Source organism: Martes martes, assembly GCF_963455335.1.
Source record: "Martes martes genome assembly, chromosome: 14".
NCBI classification, from domain to species: Eukaryota; Metazoa; Chordata; class Mammalia; order Carnivora; family Mustelidae; genus Martes; species Martes martes.
The window spans coordinates 57,541,239-57,559,671 of record NC_137902.1 but is presented as its reverse complement, the minus strand read 5'-3'; the positions used below and the strand labels follow the sequence as shown (position 1 = coordinate 57,559,671).

Here is an 18,433-nt window from a genome sequence, read left to right as displayed (position 1 = left end):
AACATAAAATGGTAAAAAAAAATTATCTTACAATGAATCACTGAATGTACTTTGAAACACAGGGAAAATTAATGCCTAAGCATTACTAAGAGCATTTTAAAACTCTGGTGTATAAATTTCAATTTAAACTCTCTATAGCTATACCTATATAGAAACTTAACCAACATGGTAATGTTAAGTATTAAAGGTCTACTTAAACATCTGGAGAGGTTTACAGATATTTGATAGCTAAGCTGTAAATGCTTTAAAATTTAATTTTTTTCTTTTTTTTTTTTAATAAAACCTTATTTAATTCTTATACTGGGCTTATATAATAGAATCATAAACAGCACATCACAATGAAGTATCTAAAACTATAAAGTTGGTTAGGCTATAAATATACAAAATAATATAAAGCTCAACATGCTACATAACAAAATATAAAATTAAACTTCAAGAACAAACCTGCTGAGATATCTGAGGATGATCAGGTTGTATAAGTTTGTGGAATAAAAGCCTAGCAGCATTCATATCAACCCCCGAAAATTTGGTGCCTGTTCTATAATGATCATCATTGCTATAAAAGAGAAACAAAAAAAAGAAGAGAAAGAGAAAAAAAATAATAAACCCTTAAAGTTATTTCATTAATTTAATATATTACTTAATATAATAAATTTTAAAAATTGTGCATACCAAAGAATTACCACTTACCTCACAGCTAGAAAACTTCCATTTAGGCAACCAGAGGAAGAAAATGTTCCATCTATTTCACTAAAAAGAAAGTTAAAAATCCCCAAATCACAAAATGAGAAATCCAGTGTCCACATTTTTTAATCAAAATATTTAATATACTATTTAATGCCACAGAGCACTCCTCTAACCAATATTCAACTAGTATAAACCAGAATTTTATAAATTACTAAATTACTAAAGGTTAAAGTAATACCGCTTATCCTAGACTTTCTAAAATTCATCAAACTGATCTGATATTCATTCATTCTTTCTTTCTTTTTAAAGCCTGCAGCACCCACTACTCCCAAGGCAGTCTACCATCCAAGTACTAACCAGGCCCAACCCTGCTTAGCTTCCAAAATCAAATGAGATTAGGTGCATTCAGGGTGGTATGATCACAGACACAAATCCAATGCTGTGAAAAAAAATATTTTTTTTACATAAACATATACATTTAATTCTCTTAATTATACAGGATGGTAAATCTAATATCAGATGTTATTATTTTTTCTGAAATCCACTTTTTGGGGCTTTTTTTTTTTTTAAACATTTTATTTATTTATTTGTCAGAGAGAGAGCGAGCGAGCACAGGCAGAGTGGCAGAGGGAGAAGCAGGCTCCCTGCGGAGCAAGGAGCCCAATGCGGGACTCGATCCCAGGACGCTGGGATCATGACCTGAACCGAAGGCAGCCGCCCAACCGAGCCACCCAGGCATCCCAACTTTTTGGGGCTTTTAAGAAAAATTTTAATTTAGGAAAACAATCTATAATTTTAAAAAACCGCTTATCGGGGCTCCTGGGTGGCTCGGATGGTTAAGCATCTGCCTTCGGCTCAGGTCATGATCCTGGGGTCCTGGGATTGAGTCCCCCATCGGGCTCCCTGCTCATTGGGAAGCCTACTTCTCCCTCTGCCCCTCTCTCTTTCTCTCTGTCTCTCATGAATAAATAAATAAAATCTTTAAAGAAATAAAAAGTAAGTAAAAACAGCTTATCAGATATAGTCCCTCATCCCCAAAACCAACGCCACCTGCAACAACAGAAAACTCTAAATACTAAACAAGTTCATCTATAAGCAGAATATTCAAGAAAGATTTAATACTTAAATCTTTTAAGAAGCATAAAAGTTAAAAGACATTGAACACTAAAAAGCTAGAAGTAACATTATTTCAAATCTAATCCTAGTGGTTGTATTTACTATTTCAAGTTATCATTTAATATTATATATATGAAAGAATTAAAACATATAAATATATTCAAATGAGAGCTCTTAAAGTATCATTATAGAAATTCCAGACATTTAAACTTATGTAAACTATTTGGTGAGTGATTTTTTTTTTTAGTGAGTGATATTAATAAAATACTTATTTAAACAAAAACTTCTAAGTACAAGATAGCACTACCATGGAGGTAAGAGGTTGTGTTTGTGTTGGGTAGGCAAAATGTTTTTCTTACTTGGCTATCTCCACAGGCAACCTTCCAGAGGGGTAGCTCAGCCATTTTTGAATTAGAGCTTCATTCACAGTCCAGATCTGTTTTGAAGGATCAGGACATCTAAAGTCATCTGGTGGCCCACAGTTCTAAATTTAAAGTAAGTAGATTAGCCAGAGAGCAGATATATATATATATATAACTTAAACCAAGACAAGTTTCCACTATGTATTTCGTTTTTTTTTAACAGAGTATATCTCTACTAAATACCTGAAACAGTACTTATCAACTGGATCAGAAAAATTCTGCAGACTTGGGGGCAAAAAAGTTTAAGGCAATTACTTTGTAACATACAAAGAACATTAACATGGGCTTTAAAAATTATTCAAAATTATCTGAGCTCAGTAATTATTTGTATGACTACTATTACCTGGCGATTAGAGTAATGTGAAAAGCTTTGATCGCCCCCGGAGAAAATTCTTTTCACACAGAAATATTCTTCAGAATCTGTAATAAAAATAAGATGTAAGGAAATTCAAGATTTATATGACATTTTCAGGCTATCAAATATGCTATTGGATTTTTCTCTTAATAATCTAACTCAATTAGACATCCCATTCAGCATTCAACAGTATAAAATGACTTGGAATATTTTGATTACTGTGGAAAAGAGACTGACCGAGTGACACACACTGAATGATTCTACAAGCATAACGAGCACTTGGTAAGTCTGCAAGTCTTTCTTCCAGCTTGCACAATAAAGCGGTGTTTCTAGTCTATGCGCTTTTTATCTCAACATATTTTAGTTTAAACTGAAGATGATGTAAAAATTGAACGAAGGGTGTAAAAGCTCAGAAGAAATAATATTAATTTTTAAAAAAGAATGACAACAAACAAGTAAATGTTAAAACTTCTTGAGTAAAATACTTGATAATGCAAAATTTTCTTTTACTATAGCTGTACAAAAGTAAGATGACACACACAGCTCTTCATTGGCAACTTTATATCAATAAAACCCAAATCAACCACCTGGGTGGCACAGTCGGTTAAGCTCTCTTTGTTTCCATTCAGGTTGAGATCTCAGGGCTGTGAGATCCAGCCCTATGTTAGGCTGTGTGCTGCTCTCAGTGGGAGTCTCCTTATGACTCCCCCTTCTGCACCTTCCCCACCTGCAGTGTCTTTCTCTCTCTCTCAAAAAAAAATATATAAATCTTAAAAAAAAAACAAAAAACCAACAAACCAAATGCAGTCCAAAATAATAAGCAAATTTAGCAGCAGTAAAATTAAGACAATAAAGTTCTTTTTCAAAAAGATATTCAATGCCTCATCCTTTCTTCTTTTTTGCTTCTCAAAATGGAAAGAGCATCTATTATCAAAAGTACTGTGGGGGAGGAAAAAAAAGGACTGCTGGGCTAAGCACTTAGCGGTATCACATACCAAAACATCAAGCCCAATACTGGGCCAATTAAGTCTCATTATTTCCAAATATAATACATTTCTGTCATCCTACTCCTGACCCCCACCACCCTTTAGTTTGCTAGTTCTTTACCTTGTATTATTTGTAACCATGGCTGCTACGGAATTATAAATTCTTAAGGACCACAGCTTAATTTCCTTGATTATTCCCTACTACCAAGCACAATGTTTGATTTGTAAAAGAACTCACTAAATATTTAACATCAATATATAATACAAAGAAATATTTACCTAGCTCAGAACATACTGAGAACTTCAGAGTTCAAAACATCAACATGACTAAATTTTCCACAAGTACCAAGAATGCTCTATGGCAAAAATAACTTCTAAGAACAGATTAAAAGGGTAAATCTAAAATATTAAATAAACCAATGATTCAACTTAAAATCTTTTCTCTATATCATTTTCACAAATCTACTTGAAACTGTTAGCTTCCTTAAAAGATTTAGCAGGATGTTATTCATTTATCCCTAAAATAATTTAGGGATAGTGATTCTGCTCTCTTGTCAAGAAGAAAGATGAGTACAGTACATGAATAAGTTTCTTGGGGATATGAGGGAGGTACCAAAAATTACTTTTCTTAATTTCCTTGTAATCACTCCTCCAAAAAGTTTATAAAATCTAGTCATCTGTCTTATACAGCTTTTGCAGAGTGAATTTTGCTAACTGTATCCTCAAGGTTTCCCCTCACATTTCTCTTGGTCTTCTGTACCTCCTGTAAATTGGTGGCTGGACCTAGAAAGGCTTTAATTAAAGTCTGAATGTTTCAACAAAACTATTACAAGGTGGTAGCAGGAGCTGTTCTTCCATCAGGAAGCACACAATGTGTGGCTGGGTTCCTTTCTGCAATGTTAGGAACCACTGATGCTCCGTGCTTAGACCATTAATTCACTGTGTGTTGAAAAATGATGATATGCTAACATTACTTCCTCCTCTTGTAGCTGGCCCATTAGCTTCCTTACCTACATAGTTTGTTACCCTGTAACAGAAAAAAATTAACTCTTGATCTTTTCCATTTATTTATTCATCTCTTGCTTTTTAAACTTGTATTTCTTTGACACTAAGGAGGATAACGTTCTTTTTAAAGGATTTTATTTATTTATTTGACAGAGAGAGCACAAGTAGGCAAAGCGGCAGGCAGAGGGAGAGGGAAAAGCAGGCTCTCCGCTGAGCAGGGAGCCCCATGCAGAGCTCAATCGCCGCAGGACCCTGGGATAGTGACGTGAGCCAAAGGCAGACACTTAACCGACTGAGCCACCCAGGCACCCTGAGAGTAATTTTTCTTGACGATTTATTTATTTTAGAGAAGAGGAGTGCATGAGCAGGGGGAGGGGGAGGGAATCTCAAGCAGACTCCCTGCTGAGTGTGGAGCACCACATGGGGCTGGATCTCACAACCCTGAGATCATGACCTGAGCCAAAGTCAAGACTAAACTGACTGAGCCACCCAGGTACTCCAAGAGGGTAATAATTTTTGCATGGGTTTTAGTAACATGAATTTCCTCTTTGGGCATTTCCATTAATTTCCTTTATCTATTGAGTGTGTTAATGTTTGTCTTATTTATTTATTAAGTGTCTCACTGTTTTTCTCACCAATATGCATGAGCACTTTGGATATTCAGGCTAATTAATCTTAGTCTGTATTTGCTACAACCATTTTTCTTTTTTTTTCTTTTTTCTTTAAGATTTTATTTATTTATTTGACAGAGATCACAAGTAGGCAGAGAGGCAGGCAGAGAGAGATGAAGGGAAGCAGGCTCCCTGCCGAGCAGAGAGCCTGATGCGGCGCTTGATTCCAGGACCCAGGGATCATGACCTGAGCCAAAGGCGGAGGTTTTAACCCACTGAGCCACCCAGGCGCCCCTACAACCATTTTTCTTAAATAATTACTTAATTTTGATCCACTACACCCAACGTGGGGCTCTAATTCACAGCCCCGATATCAAGAGTCACATGCTCTTTTGACTGAGGTAGCCAGGAACCCCAAGGCTTTTCCTATGTTTGAATCAGAGAATCATTTTCTTAAGAACTTTCTAAAATTTTTTTAAAGATTTTATTTATTTATTTGACAGAGGAGACACAGCAAGAGAGGGAATGCAAGCAGGAGGAGAAGGAGAGGCAGGCTTCCTGCCAAGCAGGGAGCCTCATGTGGGGCTGGATCCCAGGACCCAGAGATCATGAGGTGAGCCCAAGGCAAATGCTTAACGACTGAGCCACCCAGGTGCCCCAGAACTTTTTAACATTTAATTCTTTAATCCCTTTATAACTTAGTGTACACTATTAGGTTACGATCTAAACTGACTTTTTCTCCCCAATTTTCATGTGTTGAGTAATTCTCCTCCCTTCTCAGATTAGTGATGCCTTGTTTTAAAAAGTTATGAAAAGGCACTACTTCTTCCACCTATAACCACAATGCTAAAAATCCTGACAATCTTCTCCAACAACGTGTTCTCTCAAAGTCCTTCTCAATATATATCTCCAAGAACCATTACCAACCAACTAGAGTTTGTACCTGAAATAAAACTTACATACAATACCTACATAGAATTCCCCTCTCCCTGGACTTTCCATTAAATTCGAATGATCTGAATATCTATGTATATACCAATGATCTGATTTGTTAGTTTTATGTAGTACATATTGTCCTATCTAGAAGGGCTATTTCACATTCTTCTTTGCTCTTTACAAAATACTTTTTACATTGTCAGAAAAAATTGTGAAGACTTTGAAACAGGGCTCCCTGCCCACCAATACTAAGCCCTGATTAGAGCACCCTTTCGGAATCTCTCCACCTGAAAGGTATTACTGAGCTATTTACTATTCTGTAAATTGTACTTCTATTTAGGAGCAGTACTAACAGAGAGATACAACTATGTACGTGCTTTTTTTTTTTTTTTTAAGATTTTATTTACTTATCTGAGAGAAAGTGTGAATACAAGCAGGGGGAATGGCAGAGGGAGGGAGGCTCCCCACTGAGCAGGGAGCCCAACACACATTCAATCCCAGGACCCTGGGATCATGCTGGGCTTAGAAGGCAGACACTTAATCAACTAAGCCACCCAGTTGCCCGTGAATGTGCTTTTGATTTACGAGGAAAAATGAGTACTTTTTGATGGTCTCTGAATTCTTTTATACTTTTAGGACATTCAGGACCCCAAACAGCTTCTTAAACAGAGTTTAAGAGGTTAAAAAGCACCAATACTGTATTAGAATTTAAAGTTAAGGGGAAAAAAAAAAGCTTCCTTTTTTTCTTTTTAAAGGTTTTATCTGCCAAGAGAGACTATGGGCATGCAAGCAGGGGTAGCAGCAGGCAGAGGAAAAAGCAGGTTCTCTGCTGAGCAAGGAGCCTGATGTGAGACTTGATCCCAGGACCCTGGCATCATGACCTGAGCTGAAGGCAGACACTTAACCAACTGAGCCACCCAGGTGTCTCCCAACACCCCCCCCTTTTTTAAAAAGATTTATTTATTTGAGAGAGAGAGGAAGCACACAGAGCTGAGGGAGAAGCAGAGGAGTGAATCTTCAAGCAGATTCCCCTCTAATCATGGAGCCCATTGCAGGGCTCAATTCCAGGACCCTGAGATCATGACTTCATGACCTGAGCCAAAATCAAGAGTTGGATGCTTGATCAACTGAGCCACCCAGGACCCCTAAAACTATGAAAATTTTAAATACTGATTCAATTTAAAGATGAGCAATAATGAACATACTACATGTTAACAAAGAGAACATCTTAGTAATAATACGAAAGTCATTTTGATTTCATGGACCCTCTGAGACAATACCACTATCCTGATGGAAGTCTGTTTGTTTTAGAACATGAAAGAATATAAATGAAGACAATGTAGCAAGTGAATTTTATTTGCCTTGGTTTATATTTTATTCTGAAAGAAGCTATAAAATGTGTTAACATCTTAGCAAAGTTCATTCAATTTTGAAGGGTGTGCTCCCATGGTTTAATGATTAATGCCTTTACCTATGATATAAAATATTATTCTTTACTTTTTTGTGTAATCTGATAGAGAAAATTCTGTGTCTTACTAGAATAATCTTTAATGCTTTATGTTGACTTTGTTTTTCATTATTTAAGGAGGGAAAAAAAACAAATGGTCCTCAGTTTTGGAAGAACTAAAAGTTATTTTCAATCTTATTACCCTCCACATTTATTCTGAAATCTCTTACTGTCACTTTGATAAAATAAGTAACCAAGTATTGTTTCTAACATCAATAGTTGTTATCTTAATAAAGTGTTCAAATCTCCTCTCACGATTTCTTTGATTTTTGCCTTCCTGTTATGGGTTCAATTGTTTCCCCAAAATTCACATGTTGAAGTCTTAACCCCCAGTAACTCAGAATGTAACTGTATTTAGAGACAGGCTTTAAAGAGGAGATGAAGGTAGAATGAAGTTGTTAGGGTACTTGGTGTCCTTATTGTAAGAGGAAAAGACATCAGCAATGCAAACACACAGAGAAAAGGCTATGTGAGAACAGAGAAAAAGGCAACCATTGCTAGCCAAAGAGAGAGGCCTCAGAAGAAACCCAAACTCCTAACATGACACCTTGATCATGGACTTCTAGCCTCTACAACGGTGAGAAAATAAATTTCTGTTGTATAAAGGCAGTCAGTCTGTGGTATTTTTTTATGGCAGCTCTAGCAAATGAACATGATTCGCAAAATCATATCCTAAATATAGGAAAACGAAACTTCTAAAATACCTTTTACACATCTGTGAAAATATCTTTGAGATTTTCCAGAAAGGCTTGGGTAATTATAAAAGTTATTCTTTTAATATGTAAGAGATGCTAGAAATAATTAGCTCTGTTTGATGTGTTACTATTTCAAGAGTTGCACGGGAAGAATTGTCAAATCAGAAGAGACACTTAATCTTCCCTAAGTTAAATGTATATGGTACAATGTAATTAATACAAACATTTCAAAAATTGTTTGTCTTAAGATAAGTCCCCGGAGATTTGTCAATATCCTTGTTTTACATATTTTTAAATGTGAAGTAAAGCACTATTCAGTACTCTTATGAAATTGTTTTTATTTTCCTATATTTATCAAAGTCTAATTGGTTCTAATTTCAGTTGTTATTTAACTACTATTTTAAATGTTTTGTGGTATATTCTTACTGCTTTAATTCATATCTAGTATCTTCTTGGTTTGCAAATGGGATGTATTTCAGACTTACTATGAAGTCATAAAAAATACTGATTTTTTATCAAGTGAAATCTCTTTACTTGATATTCTTAGTGTTATTCCTGGTACATTAGGTCTCAGGATTATCATGTTATATCTTAACATTTTTTCATCTATAAAGAGTTACAAAAAAAAAAAGAGTTACGGGCCTCTATATTTATGAGTCAGATGTTAAGAGTCACTGTCTTCTATGAAAACAAGCTTAATCATCATTTTTAGAAATGTGTTTTGCATGCCACAGACATAACCAAATATCCCTGTCAGCCATATTATTCTTATAATGAACCCTCCTCTTTAGATCTTTCCATTTGACAATTATCAGCAATAAACTAGTCACAGTCATTTTAAGCCTCTGTCATCTATTGATTTTACACTAATGCTTATCTGAAATCTCTCCTATAAACTCTGGTAGAAGCCAGAGTTTGCATTTTCAAAAAAGAAGGACATCCCAGAGGCATGCAAAAAGGACTGTACTGTGTATATGAAACCACTTATGCTTCACAGAATAGACACTCAGGCACAGGCCTCTGAGGAAACATAACTCAGATAAAGAACACCTCACACTGGAATGGATGAACTGATGAAGAAAAATTTATTGTGGTTATTTCTTTAGAATAATGTTTAACTTTGTTTTAATGTTCTGTTTTTCGGATATATAAGGGAGCTATCGGTTCTTCTTCTAAAGATATCTAATTCACAACAGTTTTGTAATTCTGCTTTGTTAAGCTGAAATGAAACATTTTATATAGGAACTTTCCTCTGCCTCACTTCAGCTTGTCAGTTATCTCCTGGAGAGGAGCTTGTATCCTGGTCTGGCATCCCAGTTTTTGTGGCTGCTGCCCAGGGAACACCTCTAGGTCACCCTCTAAGGTCACCTGGCTCTGGGACCCAGTGGGGTTTATGCTCACAGGTCTCACAGGACTTTATTCAACAGAAAAAGTTCTTAAACAGCTACCACCCCTAGGGTATAGCAAGAGACAACCGATAAAGATGTCCAATCTTTCTGTAAAAGTCCCATTAGCTTATTTCTGTAGCTCTGGTCTGAGAAGCAGGCTTCTAATTGAACACAGGGCTAAGGGCCTACTGTAATCCTCCCCAGAGACCTCAGAGGGAGGGCCTTATCTCTGTGCTCTCCCTCTGCCACAATCCAGAGCACAATTACCTCCCACAGAGGAACTGTATACACATCTGGTGTCCTGGTTTTTGTGGCTGCCAAGCAGTGGATACCCCTTGAGTGCCAGGTTCTGATGGACTGCAGGATTTGCATTCCTGGGACGGGGGTCTCATGGGTTGTAACAATTAAAGAGAGTTCTTGACTGGCTACCACCCCCCAGTCACAGCACAAACAGCAGACTGAATTACACCCCCATTCTTTCTGTGAAAAAGGTCTACTTGCATGTCCTGGAGCTTCAACCTTAGGGACAGGATTCTGGTTTAGCATACATCTATCAACTTACTAAGGTGATCTCTAGGGACTAAGGCAAACAGATGACATCTTTGCCCTGTCCCTCTGCATTACTACAAGTCACTGTTATCTCCTGGAATGGAGCTTGGACCATTATTTGATGTCCTGATTTTCATGACTACTGCCCAGGGGACCCCTCTAGTCTCTCTGGTGGCTAGTGGGACTTTCACTTGTGGTCCTACAGTACCGTATATATTTGCATACCTTAAAAGCTGCTACCTGAGTGTCTGGCTTCCAATCAACCTGAATCTAAGTGCTGTCTGAGATCCTCCCATTTGGGACACCCACAGGCCTTGGCACACCCTCAATTACCGGGAGCCACAAAAAATAAAAGACTGCTTGGACAATCACAAAGGTTTGAGAGACAACCAAAACCTAGGGCAGTTAAACTATATTACAAAGCTATAATAATCAAAACAGTATAGTATTGGCATAAAAACAGACACTTAGATCAATGAAACAGAATAGAGAAACCAGAAATAAACCCACAAATATATGGCCAATTTATAACAAAGGAGCCACGAATATATAATGGGAAAAGGACAACCTCTTAATAGATGGTGTTGGAAAACTGGAAGGCCACATGCAAAAGAATGAAACTGGAAACACAAACTAACTCAAAATGGATTAAAGACTCGAATATTAAGACCTGAATCATAAAACTCCTGGAAGAAAACAAAGGCAGTAGATGACATCAGTCTTAGAGATTATTTTTTGGGTTTGACACCAAAAGCAAAGACAAGAAAAACTAAAACTCTTCTGCATAGCAAAGGACACCATCAACAAAATTAAAAGGCAACCTGCGGGATGGAAGAAAGTATTTACAAATGATGTATGTGATAAGGGGTTGAATATCCAAAATAAATACAGAATGCATAAAACAATAGCAAAAGGCAAATAACCTGATTAAAAATGGACAGAAGATCAGAATAAACTTTTCTCCAAGGAAGATATACAGATGACCAACAGGTATATGAAAAAGTGCTCAGCATCACTCATCATTAGAGAAAAGCAAATCAAAACCACACAGAGATATCACCCGTAAGACTGGCTACTATTAAAAACACAAGAAATAACAAGCGCTGGTGAAAATGTGGAGTAAAGGGAACCTTTGTGCACTGTTGGTGAGGATGTAAATAAGTATAGCCAACAACAGAAAATGGTATGAAGATTCCTTAAAAAGTTAAAAATAGAACTACCATGTGATCCAGCAATTCTACTTCTGTGTATTTATCCAAAGAAAATGAAAAAAACAAACAAAAAAAAACAAAACAAAAAAAACCCAAACTTGAGACTATATGCACTCCCACATTTCCTGCAGCATTATTTGCAATACCCAGGGCATGGAAGCAACCTAAGTATCCACTGATAGATGAATGGTTAAAGAAAATATGATACATACACATACAGAGAGAGGAATATTATTTAGTCATAAAAAAGAACGATATCTTGCCACTTGTTACAATATGTATGAGCCTCGAGAGTATTAGCTTAAGTGAAATAACTCAGAGAAAGGCAAATACTGTATGATCTCACTTCCTTCTATGTGGAATCTTAAGGGTGAAAAAAGCTCATAGATATAGGGAACAAATCAGTGGTTGCCAGAGGTAAGGCAGGTGGTAGGGTGGACAAGATGGGTGTAGGGGGTCAAAAGGTATACATCTGGACACAGATCCACACAGAAAGAGAATGCCATGTGAAGATGAAGGCAGTGATCTACTTGCCAGGAAATGCCAAAGACTGCTAGCAAACCACCAGAGGCTAGGAGAAACACATGGAACAGAGGCTCCCTTATAGCCCTCACAACAAAGTAACCCTGGGGTGCCTGGGTGTCTCAGGTGCCTAAGTGTTTTTGGCTCAGATCATGATCTCATGTCAGGCTCTCTGCTTCTCCCTCTCCCTCTGCCCTTCGCCCCTCCCAACCCTGCTCCTGCATGCTCTATCTCAAATAAGTAAATAAAATCTTTAAAAAGAGGAAGAAGAAACCCTGCTTTTTCTTGGATTTCTAGACTCCAAACTGAGTCAATAAATTTGTGTTGTTCAAGTTACCAAGTCTGTGGTATTTTGTTACAGCAGCCCTAGAACACTAACACAGTTGTCCAAACATTATACCTTCTAAAGAAAGGTCTGCTCTGTGCTAAGCTCAAAGGGCATAATTCCAAAGTCTGGAATAAGAATGTTTTTGCTCACCTGTGATCTTGAGGCCACAACAGACAGTTTATGCTAATAATGTGATTTATGGTGGGGGCCATGGGCTTCACCTCCGAAGGGACCAAGGAAATTCTTATTTAATGGGGTGCCTGGGTGGTTCAGTCAGCTGAACGTCTGACTCTAGGTTTCGGCTCAGGTCATGATCTCATGAGTCCTGAGATTGAGCCCCATGTCAGGCTCTGTGCTCAGTGGGCAGTCTGCTTGAAGACTCTTTCCCTCTGCCTCCCACCCCACTCACTCACACTCTCTCTCTGAAATAAATCTTAAAAAAATATAAATTCACATTTAGCTAGTTTTTATCCTACACAGCCTTAGTATAGTGCAAAATAATTATCAACCCTTATATATATGATACACATATATGTAATTTGTGGTGAAATAAACACAAAATTTCCCATTTTAACCATTTAAATTGTATAATTCAGTGGCATTAAGTACATTCAAAATGTCCATCTACCAATTATTGATCTCCAGAAAGTTTTCGCTGACACAGTCAGAAACTCTGGGGAGGGGTTAAGATGGTGGAGGGGTAGGGCGATGGTAAGTTTGTCTCCTTCCTCAAATACAGCTAGATAAGTATCAAATCATCCCAAACACCCAAGAAATCAATGAGAAGCCTTAGAGTACAAAGCTACACATCTATAAACAGAAAAAATGACCGATGGAAGGTAAGAACTGTGGAGAGTTGATTCATGGGAGAAAAAAGTCACCAGCACTGCACAGGGGAGGGAGCCCTAGTGGTGGAGTGGGTAGTGAGAGAAAAGGGGAGAGAGAAGGAGTTTGCTGGGGGCGGAGGAGGGATCAGTGAACACACACACATAGGACTGTATAAGAAAACTGTTCCCCAAAACCACTGACTGGAAAAAAGGAAAGGGTTTCAATACTGTCAGTTGTTGTGTTTTGTTTTTTTTTTTTAAGATTTTATTTATTTATTTGACAGACAGAGATCACAAGTAGGCAGAGAAGCAGGCAGAGAGAGAGGAGGAAGCAGGCTCCCCGCCGAGCGGAGCCCGATGCGGGACTCAATCCCAAGACCCCGGGGGATCATGACCCAAGCCGAAGGCAGAGGCTTTAACCCACTGAGCCACCCAGGTGCCCCTTCCTTTATTTTTTAACTTAAAAAATTTTTATTTTATTTTGCTTTATTTATTTATATTTATTTATTTATTATTATTATTTTAAAAGATTTTATTTATCTATTTGACAGAGAGAGAGAGATCACAAGTAGGCAGAGAGGCAGGCAGAGAGAGAGGGGGAAGCAGGCTCCCCACCGAGCAGAGAGCCCGATGCGGGGCTTGATCCAGGACCCCGAGATCATGACCCGAGCCGAAGGCAGAGGCCCAACCCACTGAGCCACCCAGGAGCCCCTATTTTTATTTATTTTATTTATTTATCCCAAAAGAAAGAACAGGAAGAAGTGATAGCCAGGGATTTAAGCAATACAGAGAGAAGTAAGATGTCTGAACTAGAATTTAAAACAATTATAAGGATACTAGCTGGACTTGAAAAAAGGATAGAAGACACTAGAGAATCCCTTACTACAGAGATAAAAGAGCTAAAACCTAGTCAAGCTGAAATTAAAAATGCTATAGCTGACAGCAACCCAAATGGATGCCATAACAATGAAGATATATAAAGCAAAGGAATGAATCAGTGATGCTGAAGATAAAATTACAGAAAATAATGAAGCTGAGAAGGGAAACAAAGATGATGGATCACAAAGGTAGACTTAGGGAACTCTGACTTATTAAAACACAGTAACATTCATATCATAGGAGTCCCAGAATGATGAAAAGATAGAAGGGGCAGAAAGTTTATTTCAGCAAATTATAGCTAAACACTTCCCCTTAAGTAATCTGGTGAAGGACACAGACGTCAAAATCCAAGAAGCATGGAGAACTCCCATTAAATTCAATAAAAGCCAGCCATCGCCAGGGGTACCATAATCAAATTCACAAAATACACAAACAAGGAAAGAATTCTGAAAGCAGCTAGGGAAAAAAAAAGTCCTTAACCTGCAAGGGAAGACAGATCAGGATCACAGATCTGTCACAGTAACTTGGTAGGCCAGAAGAGAATGACAGGATATATATATATTTATTTATTTATTTTTAAAATTTTATTTATTTATTTGAGAGAGAGAGTGAGTGAGAGAGAACGTGAGAGGGGAGAGGGTGAGAGGGAGAAGCAGACTCCCTGCTGAGCAGGGAGACCCATGTGGGACTCCATACTTGGACCCTGGGATCATGACCTGAGCCAAAGGCAAAGGCTCAACCAATGAGCCACACAGGTAGCCGACAGGATATATTTAAAGTGCTGAAAGGGAAAAAAAAGTGCAGCCAAGAATATTTTACCCTGCAAGGCTATCATTCTGAAAAGAAAGAAAGATGAAGAGCTTCCCAGACAAACAAAAACTAAAGGAATTCATGACTACTTAACCAGCCATGCAAGAAATATTAAGGGGGTCTCTTCAGGGGAAAAAACCACCAAAAGCAACAAAAAAAGAAAGGAACACAGAACATCATCAGAAACACCAACATTACAGGTAACACAATGGCATAACATTCGTATTTTTCAATAATGACTCTGAATGTAAATAACTAAATGCTCTAATCAGAAGACACAGGGTATCAGAATGGATTAAAAAAACCAACACCCATCTATATGCTGCCCTATAAGAGACTCATTTAGACCTAACGATGCAATCAGAAATTCTGTACCCATTAAACAACTCCTCTGTTGTCCCCTCCCCCAAGGCCCTGGTAACCACTATTCTACTTTCTGTCTCTATACATTTGACTGTCCCAGGTACCTCACATAAGACCAGTCATATGATATACTGTCCTTTTCTGAGTAGCTCTTTTGCCTTACCATATTATTTGCAAGGTTCATCCATGTTGTATCACATATCAAAATTTTACTCCTTTTTATGGCTAATTTTCAACTACATGCACATACCACATTTTTCTTCCATCTACTCATCTGTTGATGGACACTTGAGTTGTTCACACTTTTTGGCTACTGTAAAACTAAACTTCAGCAAAACAACTAATTTTAAAATTCCATTTCCTAAATGAAACAAGAGGAAACCAGAGAGGGAGACAAACCATAAGAGAGGAATAATGTCAGGAAACAAACTGAGGGTTCCTGGAGTGGAGGATGGTGGGAGGGCTGGGGCGGCTGGGTGATGAACACTGGGGAGGGTATATGTTGTGAACGCTGTATACTGTGTAAGACTTTTGAATCACAGACCTATACTCCTGAAACAAATAACACACTATATGTTAATTAAAAAATTCCATTTCCTTTCTCATTTGAATGCAAATAATCTCAAGGTACAGTTTCAAGGGTAACAAAATGCACCCCTACGTGACCAAACTTTACAAACAGAAATACATGATTCCCTACAATATTCATGCTCCTTTGAACTATAAAATCTCTGTTATGTGGAAGAAACTATATGGAAGAAACTAATATAATAAATCACCAACATGCCACTAAGGACACAAGAACAGTATTACTAAAATAAATGCATGTTCTAAAGCTAAGAGTGGAAGAAAATGAAGGCATATACTAAATACAAAATGAAACAAAAACAAGACAAAATAGTATCCCAGGCTGACCTTTGCTATATAAAAGCATAAGTGAAATAGCCTTTTAGTTACCAAAAAAATAAAAAAAAAATCTTCAAGGTCATTCATAAAAAGTTATGGACCTTTTCAAATATCAATCTTCACTGTACGCTCATCACTGAATAAAATCTTGACAGAACACACAATTCAAAGAAAAATCCCTAAGGAAATCAGACATAGTAAAATGAACAGGAAGAAAATTCTGAGGATTAGTTTAGGATGATAAAGGAAATATACGTATTTGGAAATATACATATTTTTTAAAAGCATATTTTATTTTATTTTTTTTAATATTTATTTGACAGAGAGCGAGAGAGAGAGCACGAGCGGGGTGAGGGGCAGAGGGAGAAGCAGGCTCTCTGCTAAGCAGGGAGTCCGTTGCAGGGCTCAATCCTGGGACTCCAGGATCCTGACCTGAGCCAAAGGCAGACATTTAACTGACCGAACCGCCCAGGCACCCTTACCCCTAAAAAGCATATTGCAGCATGTTAAAAAAGTAAATGAGAAAACTGCATTCAAATGTTTCAAACTCTTTAGGAAATTAATACCAATGAAAAAATAACCAGATCTACTGAAAAAAATAGAAAATAAAAATAAATAAATCACAGATAGGGCTAAAGCAGTAGGGATATGAAAACAAATTTTAAAAATTAAATACTTTAAGTAGGGAATATATTTACATGATTCAAATTTCAAAAAAAATAGAAACTGTCATGTATTTTAAAGTCCTGTATGTACTCAAATAAATTGAAAGCAGGGTCTTCAAGGGATATGTGTACACCCGTGTTTACACGATTCACAACAGTCAAAAAGGTGGAAACAATCCAACGTCCACAAGTGAGGAGATGAACAAAATATGGTATATATGTACAATAAAATGTTATGCAGCCTTTTTTAAAGAGAAAGGAAATCCTGACACATTCTACAGAAGGGATAAACCTTAAGGACATTATGCTAAATTTATGAAGTCAGTCACAAAAAGACAAATACTGTATGATTCCACTTACATGAGGTACCTAGAGCCAAGTCAAAGACACAGACACCAAATGTAGAATGGTATTTGCCTGCCAGTGGGGGGAGTGAATGCAGAGTTGCTGTTTAATGAATACAAAGTTCTAGTTTTGTAAGATGAAAAGAGCTCTGGAGACTGGTTGTACAACAATGTGAATGTTCTGAACACTACTGAACTATACACCTTAAATGGTTAAGTTCATAAATTTTATGTTATGTGTATGCTACACAAAACAAAAATACTCTTGCCCAATGGCATCTAGCCACAGTCCAGTTCCCATGTGCCCAACCCTCTGAAACCACTTTTACTACTTTATCATGAGTTTTCTTATGCATAAAAAAGCAAGTATAGACAAATGAAGCAAATGCATACACTATTCTGTATCTTGGTATTTTCATTAAACAATGTAGTTTGGAACTGTTTCATGTCAAACACAGAAAACTTCATCATTTAAGAGCAACATTTTACTAACTTTAACTTGTATGGCAAAGCTTTAATATAACAAAACTTACCAGTATCTGGTGGACACTGCCCATTATAAGGGAACCAATTTCCTTTCACAGTGAAAGGACTTTTCCTGTTGCTTGTTGAACCAGTTCCTAGCTGCCCATTACCACCAAGTCCAAAAGAATAAATTCGTCCTGATGAAGGAACAAAAGCAGAAGTGTGCTGCCTAGAGTAAAATGATAGAAAATCTCAGACTTAATGTTACCTTCCAAACAATTTACATTTAGAAAAGCACACAATAATTAACTGATGTAATTTTTCTCTTCAAAAATACATTAACAAAACCTTTACAGTTCTAAAATTTTCTGTATAAACTTGTTATTAAAAGTCTTACTCTACACTGAGTAAATTTTCTACTACAAAGGTAGGCTGCATAAGCATGACCCCGAAAATTTCTACAACTGTCCAAATTTAAAAAGCCTCAGACCTATAGTGGAATTCCTAATAAGAGATAATTCAGCACAAGGGGTAGCATCTAACTATATTGTCCAAGTTCTCTCCTTTCCTTCCCTATAAAATTCTAGCCTAAAGCATCTATAAGGATCCACCTCTGGACACCAATCAGAAGTTTTATAGTAAGAAGTGGGCAAGTAATCCAGTACCAATCAGAAGATTGAGGGGTGTGTGTGTGTCTAATAAAACAATGCATACATATATAAAATAAAACAATGTTTCCTTTTTTCTAAAGAAACTGTTTAAAGCCACTAAGTTTTAGGGTGGTTTGATAATACATTACCTACACTGGCAAATTCCTTCAGGGCACCTTCAAAGTCAGTTCAAATACAAATAGTTT

The 18,433-nt window shown here is 37.1% G+C and overlaps 1 protein-coding gene across 2 annotated transcripts in view; it reads right to left on the bottom strand.

Annotated features, from left to right (window-relative positions):
- HERC4 (HECT and RLD domain containing E3 ubiquitin protein ligase 4) overlaps positions 1 to 18,433 on the bottom strand; it is a 130,251-nt gene that overhangs the window by 58,775 nt on the left and 53,043 nt on the right. For both annotated transcript variants that reach the window (XM_080823325.1, XM_080823324.1), the window contains exons 8-12: positions 17,646 to 17,806; positions 2,569 to 2,645; positions 2,163 to 2,287; positions 691 to 750; positions 445 to 556 (exon numbers count right to left, since the gene is read on the bottom strand). In XM_080823325.1, the coding sequence (XP_080679451.1) occupies positions 445 to 556; positions 691 to 750; positions 2,163 to 2,287; positions 2,569 to 2,645; positions 17,646 to 17,806 (535 nt within the window). The remainder of the gene's footprint in view (positions 1 to 444; positions 557 to 690; positions 751 to 2,162; positions 2,288 to 2,568; positions 2,646 to 17,645; positions 17,807 to 18,433) is intronic.